The sequence below is a fragment of the Eriocheir sinensis genome, chromosome 33 (assembly GCF_024679095.1).
Source record: "Eriocheir sinensis breed Jianghai 21 chromosome 33, ASM2467909v1, whole genome shotgun sequence".
Taxonomy (NCBI): domain Eukaryota; kingdom Metazoa; phylum Arthropoda; class Malacostraca; order Decapoda; family Varunidae; genus Eriocheir; species Eriocheir sinensis.
This window is the reverse complement of record NC_066541.1, coordinates 971,771-990,749: the sequence shown is the minus strand read 5'-3', so window position 1 is coordinate 990,749 and position 18,979 is coordinate 971,771. Positions and strand designations below refer to the sequence as shown.

The 18,979-nt window shown below is 42.0% G+C and overlaps 1 protein-coding gene across 4 annotated transcripts in view; it reads left to right on the top strand.

Annotated features, from left to right (window-relative positions):
- Positions 1–16,196, top strand: part of LOC127006499 (spectrin beta chain-like) — a 112,145-nt gene extending 95,949 nt beyond the window's left edge. For 3 of the 4 annotated variants that reach the window (XM_050876439.1, XM_050876438.1, XM_050876437.1), the window contains 8 exons: positions 551–5,265; positions 7,313–7,517; positions 8,690–9,064; positions 9,179–9,423; positions 9,597–9,820; positions 11,320–11,411; positions 11,715–11,819; positions 15,003–16,196. In XM_050876439.1, the coding sequence (XP_050732396.1) occupies positions 551–5,265; positions 7,313–7,517; positions 8,690–9,064; positions 9,179–9,423; positions 9,597–9,820; positions 11,320–11,411; positions 11,715–11,819; positions 15,003–16,181 (7,140 nt within the window). In that variant the 3' untranslated portion in view covers positions 16,182–16,196. Of the gene's footprint in view, positions 1–550; positions 5,266–7,312; positions 7,518–8,689; positions 9,065–9,178; positions 9,424–9,596; positions 9,821–11,319; positions 11,412–11,714; positions 11,820–12,387; positions 12,727–15,002 lie in introns of those variants that run through there. The other variant, XM_050876440.1, reaches the window with a different exon arrangement.
- Positions 16,197–18,979: the final 2,783 nt, after the last annotated feature.

The window sequence follows — 18,979 nt, the reverse complement described above, 5'->3', positions numbered from 1 at the left end:
ACTAGAGTGCCTCCGAGGCTGTCTCCGGGATACACGGCCATGGTGCCGCCATCGCTCCAAGCTGATGATTGCACACACTTCACTCATGCCAGATTTCAGTTTTTCTCCATGTCAAATAGTAGAGTCAGGAGATCGGGTAGGAGTAAAGTGCGTGCAGTCGTTGGCTTGGAGCAGTGGTGGTACTAAGACCCTGTATCCTGGAGGCAGCCTCATATGCACTCTAACTTGAATTCTATGAAAAGTACTGCTTTGACAGTTCACTGACTGGCCACGTGTGGCGCTGCCTGTATAGCCAATACGGTCCATTGTTGCTTTCATGTGAGGTGCTCATTCTGGACATAGGAAAAACTCATTTAAGCCAGTAAGGGAGGAAATAAACTTATTCATGGGCAGAGTTTTGGTTTTTCCATCCAATTGTGATCTTCCATAAGATATTTATTTTGTTTGCCACTCATAAATTAAACTTACTACCCTAGAGAATAGGAAGATCAGATAGTACACTCCATTACGAGTACAAAATACAGAATATACATTTTTCCCTCCCTCACAGCCACGGCCGACCAAAGGCAAGATGCGCATCCACTGTTTGGAGAATGTGGACAAAGCACTACAGTTCCTGCGGGATCAGCGAGTGCACCTGGAAAACATGGGTTCCCATGACATAGTGGACGGCAATGCCCGCCTCACCCTGGGTCTCATCTGGACCATCATCCTCCGCTTCCAGATCCAGGATATCACCATCGAGGAAACAGAAAACCAAGAGACCAAGAGTGCCAAGGATGCTCTGCTCCTCTGGTGCCAGATGAAGACTGCTGGCTACCACAATGTCAACATCAGGAACTTTACCACCTCCTGGAGAGATGGTCTTGCCTTCAATGCCATCATCCACAAGCACCGTCCAGACTTGGTGCAGTATGAGAAGCTTTCACGCTCAAATCCCATCCACAATCTCAATAATGCCTTCAACATAGCTGAGAACAAACTTGGACTTACTAAGCTTTTAGATGCAGAGGATATTTTTGTTGAACAGCCTGATGAGAAGTCCATCATTACCTATGTTGTCACCTACTACCACTACTTCTCTAAACTAAAGCAAGAGACCGTGCAGGGTAAACGTATTGGCAAAGTGGTTGGCATTGCCATGGAGAATGACAGGATGATCAAAGAATATGAGAGTCTAACATCAGATCTTCTCAAATGGATTGAGACAACAATTGAAAGCCTAAATGATAGAGCCTTCTCCAACTCTTTGACTGGAGTACAGACCCAGCTGACACAGTTCAACACCTACCGCACAGTGGAAAAGCCTCCTAAGTTTGTGGAGAAGGGCAACCTTGAGGTGCTGCTCTTCACTCTGCAATCCAAGATGAGAGCCAACAATCAGAAGCCTTACCTACCCAAGGAGGGCAAGATGATCAGTGACATCAACAAGGCCTGGGAACGCCTTGAAAAAGCTGAGCATGAAAGGGAGTTGGCTCTGAGAGAGGAACTCATCCGTCAGGAAAAACTGGAGCAGTTGGCTGCTAGATTTAATCGCAAGGCAGGGATGAGGGAGACCTGGCTGTCGGAGAACCAACGTCTTGTTTCTCAGGATAACTTCGGCTTTGACTTGGCAGCTGTTGAGGCGGCAGCCAAGAAACACGAGGCCATCGAGACAGACATCTTTGCCTATGAGGAGCGTGTGCAGGCTGTTGTTGCTGTGGCACAAGAGTTGGAAGCAGAGAATTACCATGATATTGAGCGCATTAATGCCAGGAAAGACAACGTACTCCGGTTATGGAACTATTTGCTTGAATTACTGCGCCTCCGACGCATGAGGCTGGAACTGTCCTTACAATTGCAGCAGAACTTCCAAGAGATGATCTACATCCTGGACTCTATGGAGGATATGAAGGTCCGTCTCTTGAGTGAAGACTATGGCAAGCACCTCATGGGAGTGGAAGACTTGCTGCAGAAACACTCCTTGCTTGAGGCAGACATCAATGTGCTGGGTGAGCGTGTCAAGACAGTCATTGAACACTCCCAGAGGTTCCTTGATGATGAACAAGTGGAGGGTTACCGTCCATGTGACCCATCAATTGTGCTAGAGCGAGTACAACAACTGGAAGATGCCTATGGCGAGCTTGTCAAGCTGGCCGTGGAGCGCAGGCTTCGACTAGAGGAGTCTCGCAAGCTGTGGCAGTTTTATTGGGACATGGCAGAGGAAGAGAATTGGATCAAGGAGAAAGAACAGATTCTATCCACATCCGACATTGGTCATGACCTTATCACAGTCAACTTGTTGCTGACAAAACACAAAACAGTGGAGGAAGAACTTCTGTCTCATGAACCTCAGCTCATGGCTGTTGTCAAGATAGGTGAAGAGCTCATAGCACAACAACACTTTGGTTCTGACAAAATTCAGGAAAGAATTGATGAGATAATGGGAATGTGGAACAACCTCAAGGAAAGGTCAGCCAATCGCAAAAAGCGACTGACAGATGCTGTGGATCTGCACCAGTTCTACACAGAGGCTGATGATGTTGACACCTGGATGCTGGATATTCTCCGCCTTGTCTCCAGTGAAGACACTGGCCGAGATGAGGCAACTGTTCAGTCTCTCCTCAAGAAACACAAGGATGTTACAGAAGAGTTGAAGAACTATGCTTCAACCATCGAGGCTCTTCACCATCAAGCTTCTGAACTCAATGAGATTGACAGAGAATCTCCAGATGTAGTTGAGAGACTTGCCTCAATTGACAGGAGATACAAGGAATTGTTAGAGTTGGCTAAGATGAGGAAACAGAGGCTCCTGGATGCTCTCTCACTTTACAAGCTTTTCACAGAAGCTGATGGAGTGGAACAATGGATTGGGGAGAAGGAGCGCATGCTGCAGACAATGGTGCCAGCAAAGGATATTGAAGACTGTGAGATCATGAAACACAGGTATGAAGGATTTGAACAGGAGATGAATGCCAATGCAAGCAGAGTGGCTGTGGTGAATCAACTTGCCCGCCAGTTGCTGCATGTAGAGCATCCTAACTCCGAAGACATTATTGCTCGCCAGAATCAGCTGAACCAGAGGTGGGCAGAGCTTCGAGAAAAGGCAGAGAACAAGCGTGAGGAACTCAATTCTGCTCATGGTGTTCAGACATTCCATATTGAATGCAGAGAGACTGTTTTGTGGATTGAGGACAAGAAGAGAGTCCTAATGGAGACTGCTGACCTGGGAACTGACCTGAGTGGCATAATGACTCTGCAGCGACGTCTGTCTGGCATGGAGCGTGACTTGGCTGCTATCCAAGCCAAGCTGGACTCTCTTGAAAAGGAGGCTGACAAGATCAGCCAGGAGCACCCTGAGGAGGCTGAACTTATCCGTGAGCGTGTAGAACAGATTCGTGCTGTGTGGGACCAACTGACTCAGCTGTTAAAGGAGCGTGATGCTAAGCTGGAAGAGGCTGGTGACCTCCACCGCTTCCTGCGTGACCTTGATCACTTCCAGGCTTGGCTTACCAAGACCATGACTGATGTTGCTTCTGAAGATATTCCATCCAACCTTGCTGAAGCTGAGAAGCTGCTGAGCCAGCATCAGTCCATCCGAGAGGAAATTGACAACTACACAGAGGACTACACCAAGATGATGGAATATGGTGAACGCATCACTGCAGAAGATGTCACTCCTGCAGATGATGCTCAGTATATGTTCCTAAGGGAGCGTCTCAAGGCCCTCAAGGATGGCTGGGCTGAGCTTCATCAGATGTGGGAGAACAGGCAACAGCTCTTGTCTCAGTCTCTCAACTTACAGATGTTCTTGCGTGATGCTAAGCAAGGAGAGGTGCTCCTGAGTCAACAAGAACACTACCTGAGCAAAGATGAAACACCTGCTAACTTGGAACAGGCAGAGAACCTTATCAAGAGACATGAAGCTTTCCTTACCACCATGGAAGCAAATGATGAAAAGATCAATGGAATTTGTCAGTTTGCACAGAGGCTTTTGGATGAGGAACACTTTGCTGCAGATAAGATCCAGAAGAAGGCCGAGAACATTGAAGAAAGGCGACAACAGAACAGAGAACGAGCTATGGAACAGATGGAACGATTACGGGACCAACTGCAGGTGCATCAGTTCCTCCAAGACTGTGAGGAACTCAATGATTGGGTGCAGGAGAAACATATTATTGCCCAAGATGAGAGCTACCGTTCAGCCAAGACTGTTCACAGCAAGTGGACTCGGCACCAAGCATTTGAAGCAGAGATTGCTAGCAACAAAGACAGACTTGTAAGAGTGCAGCAAGCTGGAGAGGAATTAGTTAAGGAGAAGCCAGAAATGGCCGAGATGATCGGACCGAAGATCACAGAGCTAAACCAACACTTCGAAGACCTTGAAAGCACGACCAAGGAGAAGGGCGAACGACTCTTTGATGCCAACAGGCAAGTTCTTTACGAACAGACATGCGACGATATCGACACATGGATGAGTGACCTCGAGAAGCAGATTGAGGGAGGAGACACAGGGATGGACTTGACTTCTGTAAATATCCTGATGCAGAAGCAGCAAATGATTGAAACACAAATGGCAGTCAAAGCCAAACAGGTGGAGCAGTTGGAGAGTCAGGCTGACTATCTGCAGCGCATGACTCCAGACAAGACAGAAGAGATCAAGCTGATGAAGTCCAAGGTGGAGCAAAAGTTCGAGTCCCTGAAGGCACCTCTCGTCGATCGTAACACAGCCCTGGGCAAGAAGAAGGAGGCATTCCAGTTCAGGCGAGATGTGGAGGATGAGAAGCTTTGGATCCAGGAGAAGATGCCTCAGGCCACCAGCACTGATTATGGCAACTCCCTCTTCACCGTCCACATGCTGAAGAAGAAGTTACAGAGTTTAAGCACAGAGATTGACAACCATGAGCCAAGGATCAACCTCGTATGTGATAATGGCCGTAAGCTTATTGAGGAGGGACATGTCGATGCTGATGAGTTCCATAAGTTGCTGGAGGAGCTGCTGGATCACTGGACCAAGCTGAAGGATGCCATGGAATTCAGACGTTCCAAACTTGCTGTCTCTGAAAAGGCTCAGCAGTATCTCTTTGATGCCAGTGAGGCTGAGGTATGGATGAGTGAGCAAGAGCTGTACATGATGGTGGAGGACAGAGGCAAGGATGAACTTTCAGCCCAGAACTTAATGAAGAAGCACCAGAGCCTTGAGAGTGCTGTCACCGACTATGCAGAGACCATCCGACAGCTTGGTGAGACTGCCAGACACCTCATTAGTGAAGAACACCCTGACAGGTAAGGTTTATCCTTTGTATATACATTTACATTTTTTATTATTTTATTTATGATTCTTGGTTAAAATGAATGATTGATTCCTTAGTCATGGAGATGAAGAAGGCATGTCTCCTTATTGCAATGTGTCCTTAGCAACAGCTAAGAAGGTCATAACTCCTATGATACAGGAGGGTTAGATAAGGACCTAAGGTTCTCCACATGTATTTTTTCCCAGAACATTCATCATATTGTTCATGTCATTATTTTTTACCACTTAATGTGCCATCACAGAAGATGGTGCCATCAATGTTAACCCCCTTAAGTACAATAAAGCTTGATCAGGCTTTATCATAACTGTACACACAGTACTATGTATTTTAATTTGCATACATTAGATTTGATATCTGGTAGAAGGAGGGGTTGCCAGCTGTCCAATAACCCACTCTTGCAAAATTATAGCAAATATTTGGTTACTTTGCCTCCGGCAATTGGAGGGAGCATCATGAATGACTCACAACCTTCGACTTTGTGTTCTCAACACCCATGTTCTCGCCCCCTAAACACCAATTTACAAAGAGAAGTTGACATTGATTGCCATAGCTTTGCAAAATAATATTAAAGACATGTCCATAGAACATGGTTTATATATAGTTTGGCATAATAAAGCTATTCTTATAATGTTTTATGATAAAACCCCTCATGATGCAAATGATTGTTTTTTTAAGTAAGTATGAACAGTATAGCAAAGGAACTGTGATATTATCATCAACTCAGACTTGAAAAATGATAATCACAGGTCCTTTGGTATACTACTCACACTTACTTGCAGAATAATCACTTGGATAATGAGGGTTTTTATCTTATGACATGAAAAAAATAACTTCAAATCTTCTACTGGTAGGAATTTTTCTATACTTTTGGTCTCTCAGATTCTTCCAGATACGTATTTGAGGTTTCTGGAAACCCAAGGGCCGGATAGTTTGGGGTTTTACTGTATTCAGTATTCATGATACTGACGCTTATGTAGGCATGTTTGATGACTTGTCCATACCCACCAGTATTGATCCTGAGCAATTTGTCAGTGTTGCTGTATCATATAGCTGGTACAATTAATACCAGTACTGGTACTGGTACATGCCCAGTCCTACTGCACTCCAATACAGATTTATTTATGCTTTGTCAGCTGGACAGCTGCTTGCAGGTATGATCCAGTACTTATACCCATTTCATATTTTTATCTCCTGATATTTATGGAATGAAGCATTCATTAGTAAATAATTCCCACTGTACGAAACACCTAAAGTTGAAAAAAAATAAATGGCAGAGATTGTGTTGAGGACCCAACTTTTAAGTGAGATATCAATGACTGCATATTTGTAAGAGGTTTACGTAAAATGCAGAACAGTTTATAGTATGTATAGCTGATGAATAATGCTATTTGTGATATTCTATGCTGTTTTCTGATATCTGAAATGCTTTGTAAAGTACAGTTTGTGTAAAATTGCTCTCAGTGATTTTTTGCTGGTCGAAAGACTTTTTTGGGGGCAGTGCACCAAACATTCATGGAAATTTGCTTTTCGCTGGAGTCCTTGTCCCCCAACCCCCGTGAATACAGGGGGACAGGTGTATATACTTTTTTCTGGTCTTTTAGGACACATTTTTTTCTTTAAGTGTGTGAGAGTAATTACAGCACTTTATATTTCTTTGTAATTTTCCATTTTCATACACCCATCCCCTTCCTATCATTCCTAGTAGGTTAAGAAATTGCATGTGATAGTGGAAATGCGTGATGGCTGAATTGAAGACTCACTAGGAATAATTCTAATTGGGCAGCCAATTTACCTCTATTTTGTGCCAATTATACCTCTCAGGACATAGTTTAACACCAAACACTGTACTTATAATAACACTGTACTTATTATAGCATTCAAAACAACTTCATTACACTCAGTGATAGTTAGTAGATTCTTGTAAGGTTACTCTGGGCAGATTTTGCTCCTGGAAATATACCAAAAAGTTCGTAAGTTTAAGATGTGTCATCAGCTCTGTATTTCCCCTTGTTTTGCAGTGAACAAATCAGCAAAAGACAGTCCCAGATTGACAAGCTGTATGCTGGCCTTCGTGACTTGGCAGTGGAGCGACGCAGCAAGCTTGATGAGGCTTTGAAGTTGTTTATGTTGAACCGGGAAGTGGATGACCTTGAGCAGTGGATTGCCGAGAGGGAGGTTGTGGCTGGCTCACATGAACTTGGCCAGGACTATGATCATGTCACGGTGAGATGTGCCATGATTTTTCGCTTGCTCACATTCATGTGATATATGTACATTTTTTCTTGATGGGGTCTGCTGGTTGGCCCCAGCCCATTAACCCTTTCCTTGCGCACGGGACAGGACGCGACTATCCCCTCAGGTGCAGTCGGGAAGCCCAATGAGGGGTCTCTTTTAACCTCTGTATCTCAAAAACTATTCATCACAACTAAAAACCAAAAACACCATTGGAAAGAGGAGGTCCAGATCTATAGGAGTTGGTTATGTATGCCTCTCTTGCAAATATACATGCACGTTCAGGGAGTGTTGAATGTTAACACTTACGTCGGTGCGTGCATGATGATTAGCCTTCCCTTCTCCCTCAGATTCTGGCAAGGGAGTATTGCCAACTGCAATATTTACAACTATTTGGTCAAAGAATCAGTCAGGTGATAGGTGAAGCTATGCAAAAATGCCGCTATATTGGGCAAGAACATCCAACAGTTACTCGTCCGTAGATTTGCCGCGCTGGGCTGATATGATTTTCCACCAAATTTACTGAAGAACCCACTCAGTTGGCAATCCTGTGTTGTGAGAATTAGTGTTGGAACACTTTCATATGCAGGAGATTTGAGTGCGGGTGGAGCTCGCAGCGAGCGTTTAGCACCACCAGCAAATATGCCTAACGCTCGCTGTGAGCGTTTAGCAATGAAAGGGTTAATGGTGCAGGCAAGTTTTTATCATGGGGCCATGTTGTTTGGCTCATGCTGCCACCTTGGAACTCATCTTTGCTCCTCACTAGAAAGTTTTGATAGAGTTCAAACTGAAAGGTGGTCATCAGAACAGCAAGTGGGTAGTACACCACGCCTGCATGCTGAGTACTCAGCCACCGCCTCCCCTGTATATTACTGTTCCAAAAGTTTGGAGTGTTTTATTTATTTATTTATTTATTTTTTTTTTTTTTCAAAATATAGATAAGTTTAATATAGATTTGAGTTTATGTGAGATTTTAGACAACCTAAATGCATTAATAGAGATTTGCATTTATCAAAGAAGTTTAAACTATTTTGAAGCCTAACTTTCTCCAGTTAATTTATGGTGACTTTCTAGATGGCTCAGGATAGTTTTTTGCTCTTGTATCCATAAGTGTTTTTTTAATATTGAAACAATGTTTTAACATTAAAACCTTAACTCTACAGATGCTCCGAGACAGATTCAAGGACTTTGCACGAGACACAGAAACCATTGGGAATGAGAGAGTAGCTGCAGTCAATGAGATTGCTGACCAGCTCATTTCTGCTGGCCACTCTGATGCTGCCACCATAGCATTATGGAAGGATGGCCTCAATGAGTCTTGGGCTGATCTTCTGGAGCTCATTGATACCCGCACACAGATGCTCGCTGCCTCTTGGGAGCTTCACAAGTTCTTCCATGACTGTAAGGATGTGTTGAGTCGCATTCTCGAGAAGCAGAACAGCATCTCAGACGAACTCGGCAGAGATGCTGGATCAGTGTCGGCCCTGCAGAGAAAGCACCAGAACTTTGTCCAAGACTTGGTCATGCTTCAGCAACAGGCAAGTAGCCAGTCACTATTAAAAATGCATGATGATGAGGTTCTGTTTATATAAGTGGCACAGTTGGTCACAATTATTGAGTTCTATGATAATAATACTATATTTTCTCTGTAGGTTCAACAAGTTCAGGATGACTCTTCCAAGCTACAAGCTGCATATGCGGGTGACAAAGCCAGGGAAATCACAAACCGTGAGGCAGAGGTTGTGTCTGCCTGGTTGAACTTGCAGGGAATGTGTGAAGATCGCAGAGTTAAGCTCAGTGACACAGGAGACTTGTTCAAGTTCTTCAACATGGTGCGCACACTCATACTGTGGATGGATGATGTTATCAGACAGATGAACACTACTGAGAAACCAAGGTATAAACAAATATATTTGTATTGCAATAGTTTATTTCACTAAATAAATTAGTAAGTTTGTCATAAACAAAGTATGATCAAAATTTTTTCTGACAGGAAGATATGTTGAAACAGTGACGGAGTTCTGCAGGTGTAAACTTTCAGGTCCTTCATATGTTGTTGATGTTTTACAGGGATGTTAGTGGTGTTGAGTTGCTGATGAACAATCACCAGAGTTTGAAAGCAGAAGTGGATGCCAGAGAAGATAATTTCAACGTCTGTGTGTCCCTTGGGAAGGAGCTGCTTGCCCGCAACCACTACGCCACACCAGAGATCAAGGAGAAGCTCATGTCACTCAGCAACCAGCGCATCAACATGCTGCAGCGCTGGGAGGAAAGATGGGAGCACTTACAGCTCAGTAAGTCACACCAGCAATTTGGCTACTATTGTTACTGAATTTAAGACATTCAAACTAATGTGAAATCTTGAATCTCGCATTCATTGACTTATTTGGAAAATGTGTAAAACCATTTGAGTTGAGTTATTCTAGTGTTTGTAAGTCTTAGATAATAGGCTGCACAAACACTTACGGCCATATTCTCAGTGAAGCTCTTCCCTCTTCGTCGAAGCGTCTCTTAGAGAGTGTGTTTCCGTTGAAGGGTATGCCCAGTTCCTAACCTTCGAAACAATCTTTCCGTGTAGTGTTGGTACTACTGCAAATCAAACAAACGTAGAAAACCGAAACCTTAATGCAATTTAGGTACATTTATATAATGGATTATATAGTGTGACTAATATTTATGTAAACAGTGCTTGATACAGTGACATACATTATATATAGCAGAAATTTTACATGGATGCATTTAATTGGTTGGTACCCGTGGCTATGTTTGCTTCACTTTCATATCGTCCCGTTACCTGTGGGCGGAGTTTAGGAGACCTTGTTAGAATAAACTGCTTTTATTTTCTTTATTTTCCTCCTGTTCCATGAGACATCTCTTTTTCCCTTCGTTATTTCTCACTTGTAAATATATTTTAACTAGCTTTAGAGCTCCTATCAGTGGGTGGAAAATGGTATCATCTATATTGCTGAGCTTTGCTAAGCTCCACCCACAGGTGACGTCACGAGTTTGGAGATTGGCTGTGTTAAGCCCAGCACGGAGTACCAAATACCACCACATATTCATACAGACTTGTGAAACAAGCGCCCGGAGAAAGCCTGTTAGTCCGTCACTTTAAAATTCATCCCAGCAATCTTAATGCATGCTTATGGTTCGAAGTGCCAGCCCTACAAACGCTCAAAAAAGATAACTGTTGTGAATAGTTGAGACTAAAGGGCGGGGCGTGCTGGTTGAGAGGTGTGTTCCAGTGTTGGCTTAAATTATCATAGGAACCGTGAAGTCTTGAATAAACAGAAAAATATTGTTTCTCGCATTGTATTATTTTTTATATAAGGCCTAGAAAACTTAAATTGTTCTTATACCTAATTAATAATACAGCAACATGAAAAAATGTTGCAATAAAGCATTAAATGTGCGAAGATATTAGCGAAGAGCGGGCCTTCACCTCCTCTTTGTCAAGAGAGGAAATTAGTTCATTTTTCCGCCGCTTCAAGGCGCTGCATCAAAGACACTCCTCTTCACTGAGAATACCGTTTGGTCCACGAAGCCTTGTTTCCTCGCGTGAAGGGGGAAGAGATTCACTGAGAATACGGCCGTTAGCCTTTCAACAAAAATAACTGACATTAAAATACAGTTTTTGCAGTAAGATATTATACTTGCTAAATGCCTACATGTAAAAGAATGCTACTCACAATGTCGCACTTGTGTGAAAATTTTACGTTTAGGATGCAGTTTGTTGTGGTTTTATGAATTTAATTCACATTTCTTACTTTTTTAATGATCTGTAACATTATAGTTTTGGAGGTGTACCAGTTTGCTCGCGATGCATCAGTGGCAGAGAGTTGGCTCCTGGCACAGGAACCTTATCTATTATCAGCTGAGTGTGGGGTGAGTAATAACTAATCTCCAGGTGCTGCCATTTTATATCAGAGAGAAGGATGTGAAATCAGGTTATTGCTATGAAAGAATGTTAAAAGTTTCAAAATCCCTAAATAATGTATCCCTTACCTTGTTTAACTTGAAAGTAGGCTGTTAGTGATGATAATGGTTGATGATATAATCTTATTCACAAGCCATTGATATTTCATTCCTTCTGAGAAGGTGTTGCCTGTGATGTGATATTGGCATTATAACATGGGTCTTTGATATTTATATTTTAGTCATTAACTCCTATCACCTTTCCAATCACAGCAATCTATTGATGAAGTTGAAAACCTGATCAAGAAGCATGAGGCATTTGACAAGGCCTGTACGGCCCAGGAGGAGAGGTTTGCTGCCCTGGAAAGACTGACCACAGTAAGTACTTATATATTGTTTTTGGCAACACATCATTCATTCTCATTAGCTTCACTTACACTTGTTAAAGTCTCATAGGCTGTGCATATCAGGCCATATCAGGAGAAGTTCAGCTATGTTGCTTTGATATTTGTACCCTGAACTGTTATTTCAAGTAGTTTCTAGTAAAATGCCATAATTCAAATCTTGATACTATCTATTCATTTAAAAGTATATTTTATGAATTGTTTCATCCCTACTTAAGATTTACTCACATTGAGTCCTAGGCTGCTCTGTATATAGTATATATATATATATATATATATATATATATATATATATATATATATATATATATATATATATATATATATATATATATATATATATATATATATATATATATATATATATATATATATATATATATATATATATATATATATATATAAATCAGTAATTGCTGGTTTATCAATATAAAATGTAGAGATAGGTCTGAATTATTCCTGGGAACATAACAAAACCAGCATTTAAAAAAAATATTACACAAATAAATATTGAAACAAATCGTGACTTACCTGGACGATAGCTGGAATTACGAGAGCAGGATAAGCGGCTTGGACTTAGAGATGAGCAGGGCCGTGCTCTTTACTATGGTCAACGCTACACGGATGATGAGCCGGTGAATGGTAGCTTTAGGGCAGCCTTCATTAAGGATACAAGGGATGTGTGCTACCCATCACAGACTCTGGTCTGTTCTTGCATCTGTTTAGCATTGTTACTTATCAGCAGTGGTTGGGAGGGAAATGGTCTTGTATCCTTAATGAATGAGGGTATCCTCATAAACTTGTGTTGTAGCAAGTTGAGCAAATACCAGAAGTTTGCAGAACTGAAGGCAATGTCTATCATCTGATATACATTCTTAATTTCCATATATTTAGAAATTAACCCCCAGGGTGCCAGCGCCGTGTATCTAAGGTGGCGGGTAGGCGCACGGTGGGTGCCAGCGCTGCTTATCTATGGTGGCGGGTAGGCGCACGGTGTGTGCCAGCGCTGTGTATCTATGGTGGCAATTTAGAAAACTCGCCGTGGCTTTATTTTGACTGAGAAGCTTTTCATACTTTGTCAGGACACTATTCATACCTTTACCCCTCCTGGTCACTGATCTTCACCCCCCACCAAGCCTTTAGGGATCCCGAGGGTACGGATCCATTTCCTGAACTGACCACAGTGCAGGGAGGATGTCTCGCTGCGCAAAGCATATTTTCGTGCCCTTGATGAGACCCCTAGTGACTTCACGGATAGTGATTCGAGTGACTGAGTCTGATAGTGACCTTGATAAAGATTATATATATAGTGATAGTGGTAGCTCGAGTGGTGAGGAAAGTGAGGTGCCGACGCCTCGCCACTCGCATTATGCCCAAGCAAGGAGGGTTTTCGAACCCTCTGCTGCCTCTCAGGCCAAAAGGCTGAAGTTTGATAGACGAGCTTCTTGGGGCGAGTAAGTCTACGGGATGTAACACTCCAAATATCAGAAACTTCCGGCGCCTAGAAATCATGGGAAAAAAAAAAATCCAAATTAGCTTGGCACCAGGGGAAGGTTTTTGTGAAAAATGCGTGGCACCGAGGGGGTTAAAACAAAATGTTTTATAAATTAAAATCAAGTCATCATCCTTTTAGCTTCTTGTCCTTCAGTCCTTCATCTTCAGCTTACTAGAGAGTGAAGTGAGCTAATAATTCACAAATGTATGATTATGTCATAGTAAGCAGTGAATTAGGAGAAGGGAAGTTTTAGTAAATTACATTGGAAGTGGGAATATAGGGAGCATTGGCAGCAACCAAGTTCAAATATATTATGTCCTGAAGTGATCTCATAAGCACTTCATTTCTCATAAGTACTTCACTTTGCTCAGTTTATTTCATAGTGAAAAGCAAAAGTTGATAACAATATTTTAACCAGCATTTACTGAGATACCAAATGAAAACACCCATGCAATTATTTCTTCACCATTTTGATATTGCTTTAATCTCCTTTTAATCAGAACAAAGATTTCTTAAGAAAAGCATGCCTACTAGTGTAGTTTTACAGTGACTAGTGTTTTGTGTTTGACTACCCATCTGTCTGTGATGTTTAGATCAGTGAGAGTGTGTGTGTGTGTGTGTGTGTGTATTTACCTAGTTGTATTTACCTAGTTGTAGTATACAGGGCCTGAGCTCAAGCTTGGACAGTCCTGTCTACATTTGTCCAGCTTTTCCTTCATTTTATAGGCACTGCCCACTTCAACAATGTCTTTGCTAAGTCCATTCCATGTATCTCCATGCCTGTATGGAAAACTGATCTTTAGGTCTTTCAATCAAGTCCCTTTTCTCAATTTCTTACTGTATCCTCTTTGTTGCCTCCTCCCTTCCATCTCCATTAAATCATTTCTATCCAACACTTCCATTCCACTTGTATTCCTGTTTAACACTATCAGGTCTCCTCTTTCTCTTCTTTCTTCCAGTGTTGGTAAGACCAGTTCCTCTAATCTAGTCTCGTATGGCAGGCTTGATAATTCAGGTACCATCTTAGTCGCGATCCTTTGAATCCTTTGAAGTTTCCTTATGTCCTTCTTGTGTGGTGACCAGACAAGTGCCGCATACTCTAGCCTTGGTCTATTCAGTGTTGTTATTATTATCTTCATCATGTCCCCATCCAAGTGGTGAAATGCAACTCTAATATTTTGCAACAGACTATATTTATGTGTGGGTGAGTGTTTACATGCATGCATAAGTGAGTGTGGGTGTGTGTGTGTGTGTGTGTGTGTGTGTGCATGCGTGCATGCAGGCGTATTATAAGGGTGTGAATTTTTTACAGTATTTTAGCAACTAGACCATTTGGGAAACTTTACTTGGATGTTTCTTGTTGGTTTATAGTTATATATTTACATGATTATATCAAATACTACTTGGATTTATGAAATAATCGATATGTTGCCTAAATTTGCTCTATATTTTGAGGACAAGTTATGCATTTTCCAATATAGGATATGAAATCTTGTAGAATATTATATAGGTAATGCCACCTATTATTATTTTTTTTTCACTAGCACTTTGGATTTTAGATTACTCTTCCTTGCCTTTTTTGTTTTCATGTTTCATTTTGTTTGCTTATTATTGTTGTTGCAAATGTACTTCTAATTTGTCTTGTTTTGTGGTGGTTCACAGCTTGAAATAAAAACAAAGTGTGGTTCCGACTCTTCCTCTAAGAACAGAGATTGGACCAACTGTCGTCGCCTTTCCCTGCCACCCTACTCCCCCCGCCCTAACAGTCCTCACCGCAGCTCCTCCCCAACCTTTGTGCACCCCTTCTTTACTGCCTTCTCTTGCCCATCCTTGAGCCTCTTACACTCCAGGCAGGTCAACAGCCAGTGGAAGGTGCCGGACATTAGGGTTCATTTCCCTGTCGTCAATAATATAAAAAAGCGAAAGCGCCTTAACTCACTCTCAAACCCTCAATTATCGCAGACCATTCACGCTAAAGATTCTGAAACAAATGGTTTATTTTCTGAATTGCGTTTTCAGCGGGGTAATTATTTTGAAGATCAAAGACACAGTATTCCTTCATGCTTTCCCTTGCAATCATATACAGCTACTTCCCTTGCTTTGAACACATCACTGAGTACTGCTCAGTCATTAGAGGATTTGGACAAGAGAGAGTCTAAGTCATTAGTTGATTCTAGTGAAGACTGGGAAGATAAGTCTTTCAGTCCAGTTCAGGAATTTATTTGTGTGGATAAATATGAAGCGCCTTATTTAGAAGAATCAGTTTGTCGGATTTCCACTTTCTGTCTTCACAATGAGAATAGGAGTAGCAGTCCTGATGGGAGTGGTGAGGTTTATGCATCTCAAGGGAACTGTAGGTTACATAGACAGGGTCCATTGTTAGGCTACACAGACTCCATGGAAGACAGCACTACACTGCCACCGATCTATGAACTAGAGGGTGAAGAGTCTGAAGTAACAGAGTTGATAAGCTCACCAAGATCTAGTCAGTTTTGGAGCACTGAATGCCTTGATGGTGCAGTGGAAAGAAGCAAGACACCTACTTCTTACTCACAAAGACAAGCATGTAGTGATTCTTGTGCTCAGTATTACTCTAATAATGATTCCATCATGACCTATTATTCCGTGGTACCTCCTGGAGAAGGAAGAGAAAGTGTGCGTAATGTTGACCACTTGGTAGATAGGCTGGATGTGAAGCATGCACAAGGTTGTTCCTCTCCTGCCTCACCCTTCCCTCTCACCCCACCCAACACTTGTGACTCCTCTCCTAAGTTGAATAACATTAAAACCCCAGCAAGAAATAACCTGCATGCTCTGTCTGATGTGGAGGTAAAGTACTGATCTGTGTTGGGATGCTGCTGCTTGTGGCTTGACCTCTGGCAATGTTACATCATGCTGCAAGGAAACTGAGCTTTTAATTTAACGTATTATTCTGTATTATTTACAGTTGTATGGTCTCTGATTTTTATGTTTTTTTTTTTTCCTTTTTCTTTTAGTTTTTACTATTTTTTCCAGTTACTTCAATTTTTCATTGTTGTCTCTTGAGATTTTCATCTTAATTGATGTTTTCTCATTTTTTATACATAAACATTTATAGGAAAATATAATTACCTGCCTTTGTTTCAACAAGTGTAAATCATGCTGGCTCATGTTCTGCTTTGCTTAATTAAAACATTAATGTTCATATAATCTGTCCAACTGAAGCTGCACCTGAAGTCTAGCCCATTCTAAAAAGTTTGTTACTGATGGAACCATGGCCTCAGTCAGTCTCTGGCATATCCCCAAAACTGGCCTCTCTACTACAGGGGGTAATTTCATTCAGTGTAGTTCTCCTAAGTTGTGTAATACTTCTTTTCTCCATCACTTGACAGTAGAATGATTGCAGACTAGGACTGTGTTGAAATTGTTCGGCTTCACTGAAAATATAGAAGAAAATGCTTCCTTATCTGAAAAGGGAAAGGGGACCGTCAAGACTGCAACAACTACCGTAGTATTACACTGTTTAGTGTGCTCAGCAAGGTACTTGTCCATCTATTACTCATGCTGATTTGCAATCACCTTTGAAGCTGCAGAGACCTGAGCAATCCAGCCCACAACTGACTGTATCCTAGCGCTTGCATACTGGCGGACATGAGTTTTGACGGGGTGCTTGCAGCTAATGTCGATCTCAAGAAGGCATTAGAGTTTGTGCATTGTGGTGCATTCTGAGATCCCATGTGACTCTGGGATTCCTGCAGGGACCATTGGTCTGAGCAGAATCATAGGATATTCCAGAAATGACTATGTCAGACCGACACATACTCCATGAAACTGAATTGATGCCTATTACTTACATAGTCTGTGAGCATGTACTCCTCATTTTCGGGCATGTGGCACACTACCTAGAAGTTGACCTGGGTCACTGGGTTATTTCACTGAGACAATCATGAATGGAGAGGCCAAGGGTGCAAGTACTCAGTTTCATAGCTGAACTCGAGTCCAAATACAGATACTTTTGTAATGTATTCAAATCCAAACACAAGTACTTTTTACTGATTTAACCTTGAGATATTTTTCTGCAGCATATTGTAGCCTATATGTAACTTATGATATAGTATGCTTCATTGTAATGATATACCCTAAAGTATAATCAGGATTCAGTATGGATAATGAAACTGATAAAGATTAATCATAGTGAAATATGGATAATAAAACTGATAAAATCATAATGAAATATGGATGAAGTGTTTCCAAACCTGGACGAGGCCATGACCTATCAGACCAGCAGCTCCACAGTCCACACTTCACCTTGCAGCTCCAGGCATCTGCTGAATCACCTCAGTGGTGGAAATTGTGACCACTTCTTTTGACAAATGGCAAACTGTCAACCCCTCTTTGCCCTGGTCACCTGACATGACCTCAGTGTCACCTCACCCCAGGGCCCAGGCCACCTGGCCTCCCCAAGGCCCAAACTTAGGATGCACTTTCATTAATCTCTCACCCTGACCTCCTCCACCCATGCAGGTCATCAAACGCCTCACCAGTCACACGTTTGCATTTTTTGATTGATTTGAATGAACTTGAAAGTAGTACTCGTGAAACTGTTGAGTAGTACTTGAAGTCAAGTACAAGTACTAAGGAAGTTTTTGACCCTGATTACAAGTACAATTATATAGTATTGTGTACTTAAGTATGAGTACAAATATGAGTACATGTACTTGGACCCAAGCCTGATATGTGTGTATGTAATTTACCACGGCCTGATCATGAGCTGGACTCGTCATCCCCAGCAAGTACCCTCCTGATTAGAGCATGGCTCATTATTATAGATCTCTTGGCATATCTAGGACCTTTACACATGATACACCCCATCCCCCAGCCTGAGTAGGGCTTGAATGTCTGTCTGCCAAGCCATGTTGCCTGGGAGTGCAGAACTTTAACCACTGAGCTATCAGTGCAGTGTGTGTGTGTGTGTGTGTGTGTGTGTGTGTGTGTGTGTGTGTGAGAGAGAGAGAGAGAGAGAGAGAGAGAGAGAGAGAGAGAGAGAGAGAGAGAGAGAGAGAGACTAAACTGACCAGTTTTTAGACCTGGGTCATGTATGGTGGATTGCCACATGTCACCATGGTCTACGGTTTACTCTAACTTCGGATCATGGGTCACAGACGCTAGTGGCCAATCGAACCAATGACACTACCCACAGTATCAAAATGACACTACCCACAGTATCAAAGTGGACGGGTTAGAGGGTGCAACAGACATCTGCAGATTGATAACATGCGCAGTTGTCTGATACCTAACTCCAGCAGATGTTTAGGTATGGTTGTACTGTGTTGCCCTAACTTCTAAGCTTATTCAATATTACTTTTTTCTTTCAGTCAATATTTTTCTGCTTCTCTTGGACACCTTACCATTTTTCTTTCAATAATTGTCTCTTGTGGCTGAACTTTGCCCAGGAACAGTGTAGAAAGCATATGATGAGGACAATGAAAATAACAGCAACATTGATTAATCTTTAGGATGAAGCACATTTGAGGAATCTGGTGAAAGTGGTGGCTGCATGGGCCCGCTCTAGTATATGTTTACACTGCAGTCATACCTGTGGCTAGAGTTTAAAAATTTTGCCACACACTTAAGAATAATTCACATTTAGATTTTTTCTA